Here is a 13,783-nt window from a genome sequence, read left to right as displayed (position 1 = left end):
TGCAGCCTTGAACCCGAGGCAGGCGAGTTGGCTTTGTGGGTGTCGTGTTGTGTTCATTCCTGTTCTCGTTGCTATGCCAAGGGTGGTCCGGGTGTCCAGCTGACTGGCTGCAGACCATCGTCCGCTCTCTGCGCTGCCCACTGTCTCTGCATACGCACTGGTGTGTGCCATGTGGTGGCACTGTGCTTAGTGTGCCTGCTGGAGTTCTTCACGTGCCAGCCTGCCACTCCCCATGAAGTCTCCCTGTGTCCATCAATGAAACCCACACCTTCGCCTTTGATTGACACACTCCTTTTACTGGTGGCTCTGTATTGTGTGGCACTCGTGCCCACCTTTAACTGGCAACTCATCATCCCTGAGTTATCTCTAAACTGGGTGGCGGGTTCAAAATGCACCTGGCTGGTACAGTTGGTGTGACACTTTTGTGTTTTCATCAGAGCACCCCCAGTGCCTAGCCCTCTTCAAATGCCCATCCTAGTACAAGGCACAGTGCCAGTCCACAACAGGGCACAGCTGAGACAGTCAGGAAGCACATCAGACACAAACTTGTAGGGTGAACATGCAGAGCCCGCAGAACTTGAACCCGGAACTCTGGAGCGTTAACACTGATGGCAGAGGTTGGCACTGGACTGCTTTGTAGTGCCGCCAAGGTGCCCACAATCCCCTTCACCCCGTGGACTGGCACCCCTTCTAGCGACCGTAATAGTAGATGACACAAATTCAATAGGCCCACCATGTAAAGCAGTGCCACAAAACAGTTTTTCACCCCAGCACCCCACCCTGTGCCCTGGTTGGATGGGCACGCTTATCACTTTAATGATTTCTGAATTTACTGCCCCGCAGCATCGGGTGGCTGGAATTTCAAGATTTGTGCCAGTCACAACAGCAGAAGGCACGGCCACTGGACTTCAGGTTGTCCCTCAGTGTCACAGTCCGCCTGCTCTGTCACTTTACCTTTGTGACTGGCCACTTCAGTCACCATCCTGCCTTTTCCTCGAATGGGTACTGAGAGGCTGGCACTCATGTAGTGCCACAGTGCTCATGTTGATCTGCTTGTGCTCAGGTGCCATTGAGTGGCTTCCCAGACCACGTGCCTCACAGCAGAACTGGGCATAAATCCAAATGCCCGGCCTTGGCCTTGGGCAGCTTCAATGCCAAAGACTTGAGTGCTCATTTACTGAACTTGGCCTTCCCCGACGCCCCCGCTACATTGTCATTAATAGTTGGCATTTGCCCACTGGACCTGCCTGCCCCACCTCTCAGAGATGCCCGGTTGCCCACTCCCATACTTGGCCTCCTTTTCTTGGTTGTTGTGTTCCTCAGTTGCTTTAAAAAGCCTGTCGCAGTCACCTGTTATAAAAATAGTGCCAGGCTGAGCAGTGCCAAGAAGAGAACGGGCCTGTCTAGCGAGAAGCCTAAAAACAGCCATGTTCACTTTGTGTTTCCATGGAAACGGATTCATTTCCTGCCCTCTCATGCCATCCTGATACTGGGTGGAGCAAGTGTGCACCACAACAAAGAAAGGAAGCGGCAGATGCGTGAGAGTTGGCATTTCAGGTGGGGAGATTCAGTGGGCCGGGCACTGCCTGATTGCATGCCTAAAAGGCGCTATATAAGGAGCCATTGGTGTGGCAGCGTCACGCACACTATGGTGCTGTCATCTTCTGAAAGGCGCTATATACAGTAGGCTGAGCTGGAGCTGCGCGCCTTTCCACACATGGCGCTGTTGATTCTTAGTGTACCCACACACTGGGCACCTCTTGTAGCATTCCAACAGAGGGCACCACAGCACAGAATGCAGGGCAGCTCTAATGAGGGGCAGACTGCCAGTCAGTGCCCAGGCAGACTAAAATGGTCTAATCACGCAACGGAATGTGGAGTGACCTCATGGAACTGGCATCTGAAATCAATGTAACATTCCAGTAGGAGGCACCACACCACCATTGCCAACACAATCATCATGGTCAGGTCATGTTTGAATAATGAGGGCACTGACCATCAAAGGCAGACAAAAATGGCCCAAGGGCAATTCTGAGTAACAACGGGTGAGGGGACTTCATGGGACAAGCTGGTGGCACTTCTGGCATCCCAACAGGGAGTGCATCGAATCATCAGAGGCCAGTGCCAAGGGGGTATTTGGCATTTCTGCTGGATCATATGTGCCAATCCTTAGCACATCACACCACCATCATCATCTAGAGGCTAATTGGAGACATCACTTGGTGCCCATCAAACGATTCTTAGCTCGGCCAGTGGCATCTACGTTCTGTCAAGTGGGAGTGGTGGGGCAATGGGCGGGGTTAAGGGTTGCTGTCCTGGGCCAGCAGCCGCGTCACCTCAGTACCCTTACAATTGTACCTCCTAAGAGACATGATGCCTGATGCCATCCACCCATTTTCTACCCTGCTTTACCAACTTGGGGTCATAAGGAGCCACAACAGGGCAGGAAGAGCCTTGGCAGTCCATGGCAGGGCAGACTCATCCTCATCAGTGGGCACAAAGCACATGCCACCTGCCCCAGATTTACTTGTGTTCTCTTTTCCCACCGGAGTCATCATCCCGTTGTTCCCAGTCAGGTCACGGTGACCCCAAACGCACCATTAGGCACAGGCACTGGGCCTTCACGAGATGAAGTGGCGGTCGTTAGGCTGGCACTGTGCGTCTGCATGAGAGGGCATCTCTCCATCTTGGCCCCTTTTGTTACATCTGTCACCTCATGAAGGCCTGTGAGGAGCACCTGATGTGCCCACCTATAGATACATTCGCCCACTCCACCCACCGATGGCCCCCCCCCCAGGGCCACATCCTGTCACAAGTGAGGTAAGCCACCAACTGGGACCCCACGGTCAGTTGAGGGTAATGAAGCTGAGTGGTCAGTCAGAGCCCCTTGAGCAGTTAGGGACCCCCACACCGCAGCGAAGCCCCTCAGAAGCCATTGTGCTGGTGATCATTGGCTTTAAGTGCCACCGATGGCTCGTGGCTGGTGACGGGTGGTGGGGCCGTGAGCTCGCTGCCCGCTGTGTAAGCGTGTGTGTGTGTGTGCGTGTGAGCGGATTGCCCGCCGCCGTTCCCGTTTTGCTCGTTGATTTGTTGATTTGTTTATTTATTTGCGTTTATTGAAATGCGTCTCCACATTCAATAAGTGGCAGGACGCGGGCGCGCGTCTTCTCAGTCAGTGGTCCCTTTCATTAAGCCTCGAAACAGAGAAGAAGCCGCGCTCGTCTTCATTCGCCGCCGTGATCCCCGGTTGTCATGGAAACCCAGTGATGCTCTCGGATTTGTCTCCCGCGCTGCGCTCTCGCCATTCCCTTCAAATTGTTTTGCTTGTCTCTCCGGTGGCCAGCGACCCGCGCATGTTGTGATTTTGGGACTTCATACATTGGACAGGTGAACGGGGGGGTGGGGGGGCTGGCGGGGGGTGAGGCGGACCACCGCTTGTGAAACAAAACAGAAATGCCCGCCGTAAATGTCGACTCTCTTTGATGAATGATGGCAAATGTTGGGTAACAGAAGTGACAAACGGACCATCCAGACCCCGCTGAGGGACCCCAGCAAGGGAAGTCTTGTCACCCACCTGCCCGCCCCTGGAGTGCCGCATCACTCCCTGTGCCCTCACTCTTTGCTCTGATCCCTCGCCCACTCTCAGCCCAAGGTGGCCAGGCCTCAAATCACGCAGTGTGAGCTCCCCCTGGTGGCCAGAGGTGCCAGTGTATTCCCGAGGCCCAGGTAGTCCTTAAGGGGTCCCTTCTGGGTTGCCAGTGTTAAATGGGTGGCTTGTGTGACCGCAGCCATTGGGCATTTTTCTGATGGCCCTCTTGTAGGTGACACTCTGGATTTTGCTACTGCACAGGGGTACCCGTTGTCAGGGTGGACTTCCTTCTCTGTTGCATTTTCCACAGTCCTGTGCCATCCTTGTGCCATCCAGCCTGTGAACTGGGCAGTTGGCATTATTAGGTCTGCAGTCACATGTAGATTATGTTGCACCTTTCCTAACAGCAGAGGTGGCGACTGGACTGGTGACTTCTGAGGGGTGGGATCAGGACTGAAAGTGGGTGGGCAGGGTGGGTTGCCCATATGACTCCTCACCAAACAAACACAACATCACCCTCCATGGCACCCCCTCAACAGCAACACCAGTGGGCAGTGTGCCAGGTTCATAGGGCTGATATCCTGTGCCCAGAGGGTGCCTGCATGCAGGTGAGTGGCACCAGCAGTTCCAAATTGGACTCAATGTGAGTGGGCACTGTATTTTACTGGCACTTTCCTGGTACAGGCTCTGCCCCCAGACCCTGAACTGGCTTTGAGAATATTATGGGATGCGCATCACATGGACTGGATTGTGACAGAATTGGAGTGGGACATTGACTGGCATCACTTGGGCAGTGAAATTAAAACTCGGTCATGGCACAACAGTCAAATGGCATACAATTAGACCTTCTCAAAGCGGAGGCCACCACTTTCTGCCACTTTATCCATCTACACGTGTGTTTTATTTCCTTGATGGACGTGTTGATCCACAGTGACTTACAAATCAAACCTGGCAAAACTGGGGCAAGTGGCCCCTCAGTGCCCCTGTTAGGCTGTGCCCTCCTGCCAGGCTCTCGTCACTTTCCACAAACTCACGCTTCACAGACCACAGACGCTGGGCCAGTTTGGTAATAAGTTCAGAGCAACGGGCATCAGTAATAGGCCTGCTGGTGGCACGCTGTGAAGACAGCATTGGGCTTGACAAATAACATCTGGACTGGCGCGCTGTGGGCGTCCCCTGCCATTTTTAAGGCCACTTCATTTCTGAGCTGATTTTCTTTCCTCAACAGTCGTGGACGGAGCTCGATGGGATTTCTAATGTATGTGGTGGCGTCATGCTGGCACCATTGCCAGTCATGCCGTCTTCTGTTCTTCATGATGAACGTTTAACTCGTAGATGACAGACAGCGTTAGAGAAGAGGCAAACTGGATGAAAAGGAAGGGCACTGCCACCTCATGGCATCCGGATAAGCAGTGGGTCCTGGTGGTGGATGGGAGGCTTCAAATCACCCCCCTGACTCCCTTTGTGCCCAGATGTTACTGGGCAGATTGAAAGCCGGGCAGTGGCACATGGCAATGCCAGGCATATGTGAAGTGCTCAGCTTTGGCCTGACAGGACTGTGACGCGCTGAGCTGGCACCCGTTTTTAATGAATTGGGTCACCAAGGCACAAAATGACATCCAAGGGACCGGGGTGAAGAGGTGCTGGCATCATCTCGGCTTGGGTATGGAGGGCAACTCAATGTCAACAATAGCTCACACTTTATTGTCAACTGACTGTTCACTGGGTGGGCAGAAAGGGCACTGCCTGTGCCCCTCCACCTTGATGTCTGCTGCCATCTTCTCCTCTGCCATGGCTAGGAGGTCCACTGACGCCTGTTTGGTGGTCTCCTTTTCTGCCAGTCTCCTGCTTGTTGCCTCTTCCTGTTTTATTGTCACATTTTTAGCTATGCTCCGGTCCCCTTCCCCCTTAATTTGGGGTCTTCAGCTCCTTACTGGTATTGTGGTGCCATGTGGGTGATCCCCTTAGGCTGCCACACCCTTTTTCATTGTCCACATCTTGTGGCCTACGGTGGTCCTCAATGCCCTGGTCCATCCTCACTCTGAGCCAGCATGTCCTTTGTGGCCTGAGGCGATGCCCCTCCTGCTATCCTGTGCCCGGCCTTGAGCTCTGCGTCTTATCAGTTGTTGATCTCCAGATCCTCTGTTGAACCCATGACCAGCACAGAGTGCCACCCGGACTGCCCTGAGGGTCACACTAGATGTAGTGCCCAGCCCCTGGCCTAACCCCCCAGGTGCTGCTTATGTCCTCGTGTCCGCTGCCCGCCGCTGACCGCCTCTGTTTTCGTTTGTGTCTCCACAGTTCTGTCCAATCACACCTGTGGCAATCCGGGCATCATCCCCAACGGCGGAGTCCACGGCTCGAGATTCAGCATCGGAGATAAGATCCGCTACAGCTGCAACCCCGGCTACGTCCTGGAGGGGCACACGGTGCTGACCTGCATCGAGAGTCCGGGGAGCGGAGCATCATGGGACTTCCCAGCGCCATTCTGTCGAGGTACGGGACCTGCACTCACCTCCTCTGTCTAACGTAAGGGTGTGTGTGTGTGTGTGTGTGTCGGGGGGGGCACTCCCGTGTCAGGGGCTAAAGACACGACAAAGGGCCTAAACGCCCAAAACTGGGCCTAAAAGCACAGACAGCCTCAGCACTCCCCCAGGCCTAAACACTGCAAAGAAAGGCTGAGACCGAAACATGAAAAGCCTCAAAAAGCACAGGGTCTCAATAAAGAAAAAAGGCCCAAAGCCCCCCACCGACCCCCACCTGCCCTCCGAATAAAGGTCTAAACACAAAAACGGCCCAAATAGTCAGGACAAGGCCTGAGGCCTAAACGTCCTAAAGGCCTGAGCAGCTCACCAAAAAGCCCAGGGCCTCACCCCCTACTCAAAAACAGGCCCGGGGCCTAAAGGGCCCAAACTGAACTAAAAAGACAAAAGCAAAGGACTGTAAGCACTGCAAGTGTCGAGAGTGACACCTAGAGGGGACACGGAGACGGAGGAACCTGAGGAAGACGAGCTCAGGGCTCAGCACTCAAGAACCGCAAAGGCCTACAAACTCAAAATGGCCGACGGCTTGGACACTCGAGAAAAGGCCTAAAAACGCAAACTCGCCACAAACAAAAGGACTAAAGACCACGTCTCTCCAAGGCTCACTTTAATGCCAATTTCAGTGCCACTTTCCCTCCAGTGTCTTGTGCCCCTGCCCATTTGAAGAGTGGCATTGGGGTAAATGGCACCGCTTCTCAGGGAGTGGGTGCCCCCCCCCCCCCCCCCCCGCACCATACATGCTGCCAAAACACATTCAAAATGGCCTGAAAGGGGAGGAGGGGGTCCATGAGTCTCTTTGTTTTCAATACCCGCTGTGTCCCGCCTGGCACCCCTAGGATTGCCCCCTTTTGAGACTCCATTCAGCTGCACTCTGGGATGTGGAGAAGCCGGGGTGCAGGAGGAGACCACCACACTGGGCACAGAGATGAACCCAGATCCTTCAGTCTAGAGGGATCACCACACCCCCAAGCTGATTTCAAACTCCACAACATACGGATGCCATCTTTAGGAATGAAACCTTTGACGGACCACCGCCAACTCACTCGGGGTCACTTCAAAAGATCCGACTCAAATGCTCTTCACATGCCCCCCGCTTGCTCGCTGCAGCACTTCCCGAGGGTATTGAGGTGACAGCCGTACCAAGGGCACACTTGACTCCAGCCATGGCGGGTCCCATGGTGCCCTCTGACATGGAGGGCAGTGTCCACAGAAGGGTCCTATGTGGCGGTGCACAAAGCTGCCATCAGGTATGTGAAGCTCCAAGGGTCAGCGCTGTCTGACTGTGTGGGCATGAAGTGGCAGACTGGAATGGCCCTCAGTTGTTGTTCAGAGCACATAGAGCCACCGGAGGACCCTCAGGACTCACCCACCAACACATGACATCCCACCCACTACCATGCCAATGCCACGTCCCCTACAGCTTGAAGTCACTTTCCAGGTCCTGCCCACTCAATTAATTGACTTGCCACGCCCACGACCACATTTCAAGGCCCCACCCATTGCCTTGAGTAGGACATTTCTAAGTTGCTAGGAGCCCACCCTATGCTGCCATACTGAGGCTGTGCCCTCACCTGCCACTGCCAACAATGCACTTTGACTTAATGTGCCCTTCCCCCGGTGCAGGTGAAGGCAAGAGAAAAATGAGGGGTGGGCACACAGGGTGGACACTCGCCACTGGCACTCACTGGGCCACATATGCCAATCTGGGAATACCAAAAATGGAAAACTCATTGAGGCTGGGGACCCTCAGCTGGTTAAAATAAAAGAAAATCAGAAAGGGAACAAAGTCATCGAGGTAGCCAGCCAGAGAGAAAGTGACAGAGTGACGCAGTGACAGAGTGGACTCACCCAGTCAAGTGCCCACTCCACTGTGCTGCTCAGGGCTTTGGCCCATCGTGATTCGGCTCGGCACTCGGTGCCACCACACTGCCGGCGTCCCGCCACACTGGCCATAACGAGTCCCCTGAGTGCCTGTGGACGAGCAGGTCACTGATCCGACGGTCACGTCCACTCGCTGCACTTGACATTTCACACCACGTGTGCGTCTCGGCTCACTCTCAGAAGTAATTAGCGCCAGGCGGCTCTCCAAGTTTCAAGACCCCAAACCTCGTTATCCTCTCGTGCTTCGTGCCGCATTGTCAGCTTCTTTTTATAGCACCTTGAGATGGAGCCGAGTGTGCGGCGTGTGAGGACGGCGAGGGCTGTCAAGGGGGGAGAGATGTGACAAAGTGCTCGTGTCACACATGGGGGGGCCATTAAAACAAGTGGGTGACTGTCTGAGGCTGGGGTATGCCTGGTGTGATTGTCAGAAAAGGAAAAAGGAGCTGAGGGGTGCAAGGCGCTATATACTAGATAGATAGATAGATAGATAGATAGATAGATAGATAGATAGATAGATAGATAGATAGATAGATAGAGGAAGGTGAAAGGCACTATATGATAGATAGATAGATAGATAGATAGATAGATAGATAGATAGATAGATAGATAGATAGATAGATAGATAGATAGATGAAGGTGAAAGGCACTATATGATAGATAGATAGATAGATAGATAGATAGATAGATAGATAGATAGATAGATAGATAGAGGAAGGTGAAAGGCACTATATGATAGATAGATAGATAGATAGATAGATAGATAGATAGATAGATAGATAGATAGATAGATAGATAGATAGAGGAAGGTGAAAGGCACTATATGATAGATAGATAGATAGATAGATAGATAGATAGATAGATAGATAGATAGATAGATAGATAGATAGATAGAGGAAGGTGAAAGGCACTATATGATAGATAGATAAATAGATAGATAGATAGATAGATAGATAGATAGATAGATAGATAGATAGATAGATAGATAGATAGATAGAGGAAGGTGAAAGGCAATATATGATAGATAGATAGATAGATAGATAGATAGATAGATAGATAGATAGATAGATAGATAGATAGAGGAAGGTGAAAGGCACTATATGATAGATAGATAGATAGATAGATAGATAGATAGATAGATAGATAGATAGATAGATAGATAGATAGATAGATAGATAGATAGAGGAAGGTGAAAGGCAATATATGATAGATAGATAGATAGATAGATAGATAGATAGATAGATAGATAGATAGATAGATAGATAGATAGATAGATAGATAGATAGATAGAGGAAGGTAAAAGGAGCTATATGATGCAGAGTGCACCTGCAGTTGTCCTTGTCAGTCCTCAGTCACCTGTCGGTGGTCCCAGACTGGAGTGACTGCTGTGGACATGACATGTTGGACAATAAGAAGGCGACTGCCGGTGGCCGTGGGCACACGTGGTCATCAATGAGGTGGCAGGTCCCTTGCGTTTCTCTCTTGTTGTCACAGCCATGTTGATGAATTTTTCCTGTAATTACAATGAAAATCTGAGAGAACAAACGGAAAAGGAGAAGGTGCGGGTATCTGTAGACAAGCGAGCAAACAGAAGAAGACAAGGGGGCTGCTGGCGAGGCTGGGCGGTGCCCGTAGGCGCCATGCGTTCAAGAAGCCACCTTAATTCATGTGGCAGATATTTAATGCGAGTCAACACGCGGCCGTAATGAGTTTTTAATTCCTCCGTAGATGAGCTCCACGCTTGATTTGTTTTCTAATTCCCGACGTTCAAACTCCTGAAGCGGCCGCTCGGCGAGCAACAAAAGACGAAGGCTCAGGGGCCTGGCAGAGTCTCCCCAGTGCCATTCTGATGCCAGGCAGATGTGTTGAGTTTGCAGGGCATTTACACTCGTTGTGGAAGAGCTGTTCTCTAACACTTTATATAGCGCCTTTCACTTTGAGACTCAGCTACACAACACCAGAGCACACAGGTACTGTGGTGGGGGGGTTCAGCCAACCCATTAATGATGGAAAGCGGTGGCCGCTGGCAGAACATTAAAGCCCTTGAGGTCCATCACAGAGTCATGTGGAATATTTCAGATGGGAGGTGGGACAGGGGTCTCCTGGCACTTCACAATGAATGAGTGAGGGGAGCTCTGATGCTTACCCAGAGGAGGAGGAGGAGGAGGAGGAGGAGGAAGATTAGAGCCGGTGGCACGAGTCCCCATTTTGATGTTAGCTCAACAAGACCGATGGCCGCCTCTGTGCTCCTCCTGCCACTGACGCCCGCTTCCTTTCTTTTTCCTTAAAGCTGAAGGAGCCTGTGGTGGCACTTTAAGGGGCACCTCAGGTGTCATTGGCAGCCCGCACTTCCCTTCTGAATACGACAACGATGCCGACTGCACTTGGAGCATCCTGGCCGAGGCTGGAGACACCATCGCCTTGGTGTTCACAGACTTCCAGCTGGAGGATGGCTACGACTTCCTCGAGATCAGCGGGACCGAAGCTCCATCCACGTGGTGAGTGCCAGCGTCTGAACCTTCGCACCTGTCTGGGGGCACATTACAGTTTTGGGGGTCCGATCGGGTGTGGCAATGTTCTTGAGATGATGATGACTGCTGTTTGGATTATCTGGGTGGACATGATGGCACACTTTGCCCACACCCCCTTGTGTCTGCTGAGGGTAGTACACCTGTACCCTCCAGTTTTGTGATCTCTGCCACCCGGCAGTGGAGTTACTTAAATGTCAGTCTGGGGTGGGAATTTGGACATGGCAGGAGGGCAACCAGATGGCAGGATGATCTCAGGCTTATTTTTTTACTGAGTTTTCACTGGGTGGGCTCTTGACTGCAGGGGGCGCTGCTCTGGGTGTTAATTTACACCTCACAATTTAAAGGACGTGGGGACCTTCATTGACTATGGGGGGCTCTGGTCCAAGTCTGAATTGGCATCTCCTCGTCTTGAGGACCTTGGGAGTCTCACAGAGATGTTGACTGCAGGGGTCGCTGCTCCGCATGAGAATCTGCACTGATTGATTTAGGTGGACCCCCAAGCCGTGCACAGATGTTGACTGTAGGGGGCGCTGCTCCATATGTGAATTTGCACCTCGAGACCCCCTTAATGACTTGTTGCCGTCCCCAGGGACTGTTAATTGCTGAAACGCTGGCCTTTCTGCTGCCTCTTTATCGACGGTGGCATCGATCCTCTTTCAGATTCCTATGCATGAAGGTCTTAAATGGCTGCATGCCAGGGGGGCAAATGGGGGCTCCTAACAAAGAAGCCCACACAGGAAAAGTTCAATGATGGCTTTAAATCTTGGGCCTTCTGCCGCTTCCTATCCGACTATTGTCAAGGGTGCCATTAAAAAGCTCGCCGAGTCTGCCAGGCGTTATATAACATGCATGCTAATGAGCGCCAGGGAGACTGGGTGAGTTAGGGGGGAAAGGCAGGGAGCCGGTGGAGATGAAAGGGAGCGGGCACTGAGGGCAATGCCCAGTCTGGCACTGGAACGCCACCTCTCTGTGACACCTGGATGTGCCGATTACGGGGGTCTGCAGTCACCTGATTGGGTGACAGGAGGTGCTCAGGCTCCGCCCACTGCCTCCATTTCCTGTGTGGTGACCTCAAGGCATCACATGACACTGAGGTCAAGTCAGGAAGCCTGGAGGCCTTCATTAGAGTCTCGTGTTATATGGCGCCTTTAGCAGCGGGAATGCTTCTGTAAATTACGGCTAAGGGCTCTTTGCCCACTTCTGCCCTCCACAACGAAGAGGATGGTGACAAGCGACTCCATAACTGGCAAAATGGCCACATGCAGATTGTGACGGAGCCCACCGGCTTTCAATTTTCATGTCTCACACCAACAGCGGTGGGCCAGCAGGGTGAGACGAGATTTTCAACGACGTGCCAAACAGCACAAGGCCTGCGCTACCTCATCACTGCTGGGGGCTTAACTGTGGGCTTTTAGCGCCCCCTACTGCTTGTCTGTAAATATCAGTCTGGGCTTTTGGGCTCTCGGTGCCAGAAATGGGGGGTCCTCATGAGGCACACATTCAAAAGGGGTCTCAGGTGGCTGTTGGTGGTCTTTCTTACTTCATTTCTGTCAAATGAGCCCAAACACGTGTCACCTCGACTCGTACACTTTGTCACCGTGTCTGTCTGTGTCACCCGGCCCAGCACCTGACATCGGGGTCTCCACTTCAGGAAAAACAAAGTGGCGTCTGCTGGCACGTCTCAGGGCTACACTTCTCCTTAGCGTCCAGCAGGTGTCCTCGATGGCCTTTTCAGCTTGCCCCCTTCATTAGTGGGCTTGGAACGGACCCCTTAGAAAGTCAATCAAAGCCATTTGTGACAAAGCCCCTCAGATGTTCAGCTAAACTCTGTAAGTGTTATATGTGTGCCATGTGGAAGTGACCACTTGGTGGCCTTGGTGTCTAAGGTCAAGTGTCCTGGTCATCGTCCCACATTGCCCGCTGTACCAACACAAGAAAAGCAGAAGTCAAAGTGGTCAACTGAGAATGACAACATCGGTGGGCCGCCCGCCCCCTCCAAACACAAAGAGTCCACCAGGACGAGCAAAGGCAGAAAGCCCACCTTTCAATGGTGTCCAGACTGACGGTCCTTTGTAAGTCGCTTTGGATGAAAGTGTCTGCTAACTAAGTGTCTGCCAGTTGTCACTGCTGTCCATGCAGAGGACGTCCGGTGGCTGCCACCACAAGAGGACAAACGCCGAGAGCCAACGCCTAACATGACGAGGTGGGCACAGAGGGCGTGAGCAGAGGACCAGCCGCCCGTCACTGAGCAGGCCACCAGGCCGAGTGTCACTGCTGCCGTCTGCAGCTAAAGACACAGTCAGTGGGCTGGACGCTTACCGGGGGGATTTGTGAAATGAAGCCCCCCGGCCTCCTCCCCAGAAGAAACGAAGACGTGTGGGCTGAGCGACCTAACAATGACTTGTCAGTTTGGGGACGCTGCTGTGACTTCCAGTGATTGTGTTGTCTGCACGCCAGGAGTCGGGGGCTGATCGTGACGGTGGTCCGACTCTGAAAATCAGCTGATAATTGCAGCTCATGGGCACATTGGCGTTACTGCAGGGAATTCCCGTCCCCGACCGGAGGGGCTCGGCTGGCGTGTGCCGTCTCATCATCCCCCAAATCCCCTCTCCCCGGTCCTCACGTAGATGTGCCAGTCGCCCGGCCCCCCTGGCGCTCCCTCTCATTATTCTGTGGTGGGAATTGCGGCCTCCCTGCGAGCATCGATCAAAGCCTTTGTGAAGTTCAGCCTCTCATCTCTCGGTTTTGTTTCCTGTGATGTGCCAGTTAATTGTTGCCGTTCCGCGCTAATTGTGCCCATTATCACGTTAAGAGCGGCACGAGTGCCCTTCATAGTCAGGACATAGTGGTGATTAGGCTGTCAAGTCTCCTTCTGCACGTCAGCAGTGGCTGAAAGGTGAAGTTCTCTTGGACTCAGGACTGGGGGTCTGGCCTGGTCTTCCTGTGCCATCTTATTGGGTCTCCCACCTTCCAACGAGTGAATGAATTCACCTGGCACGTGTGCCCTGTCACTTGATGATTGGGGAGGATGACGTCAGGTGTGTGGAGAGCAGATTGATGATGACGATCGGGAGGAGGGGACACAGGGGTGACAAAGGGGACACTTGACTGTCTGTCCTCCCTTCTCCCAGTGGGCTTTCTTCTTTAGGATCAGAGCTGCTGCTGGCCGTGTGGGCGGGGCCCCCGACCCGGTGTGGGCGGGGCTCGCATCATCGTTTAAAATGGAGGCCGGCCCACAGCGT

At 52.9% G+C, this 13,783-nt stretch overlaps 1 protein-coding gene across 1 annotated transcript in view; it reads left to right on the top strand.

Annotated features, from left to right (window-relative positions):
• The window catches only part of LOC114665777 (CUB and sushi domain-containing protein 1-like), a 299,098-nt gene that overhangs the window by 99,685 nt on the left and 185,630 nt on the right, over positions 1–13,783 (top strand). Inside the window, exons 4-5 of the mRNA XM_051919387.1 lie at positions 5,891–6,085; positions 10,301–10,508. Of these exons, the coding sequence (XP_051775347.1) occupies positions 5,891–6,085; positions 10,301–10,508 (403 nt within the window). The remainder of the gene's footprint in view (positions 1–5,890; positions 6,086–10,300; positions 10,509–13,783) is intronic.

Source organism: Erpetoichthys calabaricus, chromosome 15 (assembly GCF_900747795.2).
Source record: "Erpetoichthys calabaricus chromosome 15, fErpCal1.3, whole genome shotgun sequence".
Lineage (NCBI taxonomy): Eukaryota > Metazoa > Chordata > Cladistia > Polypteriformes > Polypteridae > Erpetoichthys > Erpetoichthys calabaricus.
This window is presented reverse-complemented; position numbering and strand designations above follow the sequence as displayed.